Consider the following 3,043-nt stretch of genomic DNA (forward strand, 5'->3'; position numbering starts at 1 on the left):
TCTAATGTTACAAAAGATTTCTGTTTCAAATAAACGCTGTTCTTTTGAACTTTCTGTTCATCTGTGAATCCTGAAAAATAAAATGCATCAGTTTCCACAAAAATATTAATGTTTTCAACATTGATAATAATCAGAAATGTTTCTCGAGCAGCAAATCAGAATATTATACTGATTTCTGAAGATCATGTGACACTGAAGACTGGAGTAATGATGCTGAAAATACAGCTGCGCATCACAGAAATACATTACAGTTTAACAGATATTCACATAGAAAACAGCTGTTTTACATTATAATAATATTTAACATTTTTACTGTATTCCTGATCAAATAAATGCAGCCTTGCTGAGCAGAAGAGACTTTAAAAACAGATTTTGTCATTTTATGTGTATATACACACACACACACATATATCGTTTTTGTTAATTTTATTTTAGTTTTAGTTCTTTTAGTACATCAAATGAGAGATGCTGCCTTGGCAACTATCTGAAATAAAAAGTTTTTAATATGTTCTTTCAGTTAGCAGGAATGTTTAGCTGTGAGTCTGAGTGACGTGATCTCACCGGTGTGTGTTCTCATGTGTCTCTTCAGGTCGAAGGTGTCGTTGAAGCCTTTCCCGCAGAACCTGCAGGGGTGTCTCTTGATCATACTGTGGCACTTGAGGTGACGTGTCAGCATGCGCTGCAGAGGAAACTCTTTATGACACATGGAGCACAGGAACTCCGGCGAGCCGCTGGATCCACGCGCCTGGAAGCAGAGCGAGACACACATGAGCTGCCTGAGCACGCAGGTCCAAACCCTGAGGATCTGCAGGTGCTTCACCTTGTTGAGCGGCGCTGAGGCCAGTGCTGGAGGAGGACGAGAACTGTGTGACGGCTGAACCCTCTCCATCCCATAATCCTCCCTGTGACGCTCCAGAGCAGCTGTGTGTTTGTGGACGGCATGAGCGCGCTCAGACACTGACTCCAGACCAGCGCTGGGACTCTGAACAGATGCTGAAACACACACATTACACACTTACACACTGTCATTTGTTTTTTTTTAGCAAAAAAAAAAATAATTACAGAAGCAAAGCATAGATGCAACCACATAAATAAACTAAAAATAATAATATTACAATGATAATAATAATAATAATGTATTTTTTATTTATATTAATAATAATAAATAACCTAAAAATAACAATCCTATACATAATAAAACCCACAGAGCCCAAAAATAAACCAGTGTAGTAAAAGATGATAATTATGTAAGCTGTGTACTGTATAACTCCTGAAGAAATTAATCTCTTTGGCTGCTATTATATATTTCGCTCAGACAAATATCCCTGCTTCTTTGTTTCTAAAATGTTTAAATAAATCATAGAATAAAAGAAATGAATCTCTTTAATGACTGAAAGAACGGACACAACGTTTCCTAAACGTTTGAGAACAATTCTTGAGTGAAAGTCTTTAACTTGATCAAATAAAGCACATGTAATTTGGATTTTCAGTTATTCACACTGAGTCAAACAGAGATTCATCTGAAGCTCTAAAATCATGTTTAATAAAGTATTTTCCAGCTCAGGAGAAATAAAGCACTCATATGAGTCAATAGTTCTCATCCAAGAGTCTGTTTGAGATCTGACTTCACTGCATATCTGAGCACAGTTTGGGTTTTCTTATGCGTGTAGTTTAATATATGAATATATTTACATAAATGCATAACACATACAGCATTTCTGGTTCATTCGGATTTGAAGTGTTTAAAAATCGATCATTTATTCACCCTGCTTTCTTTCTTCTGTGAAACACTATTTGAAGAGAACTGGGTTGAAAATACAGATTTCCTGATTTTAATAAGTTCTGTATTGTACAGTACAGTACAGTATTGTAATGATACTTCTGATTTTGATGACGATATCGATTCTTAAGTATCAAGTATTGATCTGTGTTGTTTGCAGTTGATGAGCGAACAAAACTGAACATCAGAAGGTGTTGAAAGAAACAGAAGAACGCATTATGATAAACATGCGCACTATATTACATGATATTTTACATGATATTTATGAATGTTTGAATAAATCTATCATGAAAACCAGTTATGACATCCACTGTTTAAATGTTAATATTTCAGCAACAAACTAACGTGCAAACTCACAGAAACTATCATTGTGTGTTTTATCATTAAATTAGAATATTGTGTATACTGTCGATAAATAATGAGTAATAATTAAATCATTAAAATAGAATAAAAAAGAAAACACAATGTTTCTTTTATGATTAAAATAGAATAATTATTTTAGTTTACTGATAAAATTATGATAAAATTAAAAAGTTCGTATTTGAATTTTTATTAAATAAAAATAAACAAATAAAAATAGAGTAGTGTACCGACTGACAGGTTTGTTGTATAGTTTACAGCATTATTTGAGAGAGATTTTCTTTACTGTACCTGATTGCCTGTGTATCCAAATGAATCAAATTTGAAACAAACTTGAAACAAAATAAATTGAAATTAAATAAAATTTAAAAAAATAAAAATAAAAAAAAAATCTTATTTTATTTCAGCTTTAAACTTCATAATGTTACAGAAGATTTCTATTTCTAATAAATGCTGCTCTTTTGAACTTTCTATTCATCTGTGAATCCTGAAAAATAAAATGTATCACAGTTTCTACAAAAAATATTGTGCAGCAAAAATATTCTCGGGAAGCAAATCAGCATATTATACTGATTTCTGAAGATCATGTGACACTGAAGACCGGAGTAATGATGCTGAAAATACAGCTGCGCATCACAGAAATAAATTACAGTTTAATATACATTCACATAGAAAACAGCTGTTTTAAATTGTAATAATATTCCACACTAATAATATTTAAAATTTTACTGTATTTCAAATTGAATCGAATCGCAAGCTTGTGAATCAAAATCTCAATCTCAACCCTGCAACAAAACCACATTGGACCCCATTGGCTTTCATTGTATGGACAGTGAACAGTCAGGTTCAGACGCCACAAGGAGAAGAAATGAAGACGGACTGCTGATTTTTGTCATTATTCTG

The 3,043-nt window shown here is 32.9% G+C and overlaps 1 protein-coding gene across 1 annotated transcript in view; it reads right to left on the reverse strand.

Moving 5' to 3' along the window:
- Positions 1-1,028, reverse strand: part of LOC107709035 (transcription factor Ovo-like 2) — a gene marked incomplete at its 3' end in the record, with an annotated part of 1,280 nt that extends 252 nt beyond the window's left edge. The window contains exon 1 of the mRNA XM_016513431.1: positions 562-1,028. Coding sequence (XP_016368917.1) covers positions 562-889 — 328 coding nt within the window. The remainder of the gene's footprint in view (positions 1-561) is intronic.
- Positions 1,029-3,043: the final 2,015 nt, after the last annotated feature.

The sequence above is a fragment of the Sinocyclocheilus rhinocerous genome, unplaced genomic scaffold, assembly GCF_001515625.1.
Source record: "Sinocyclocheilus rhinocerous isolate Xijiao unplaced genomic scaffold, SAMN03320098_v1.1 scaffold24581, whole genome shotgun sequence".
NCBI lineage: Eukaryota > Metazoa > Chordata > Actinopteri > Cypriniformes > Cyprinidae > Sinocyclocheilus > Sinocyclocheilus rhinocerous.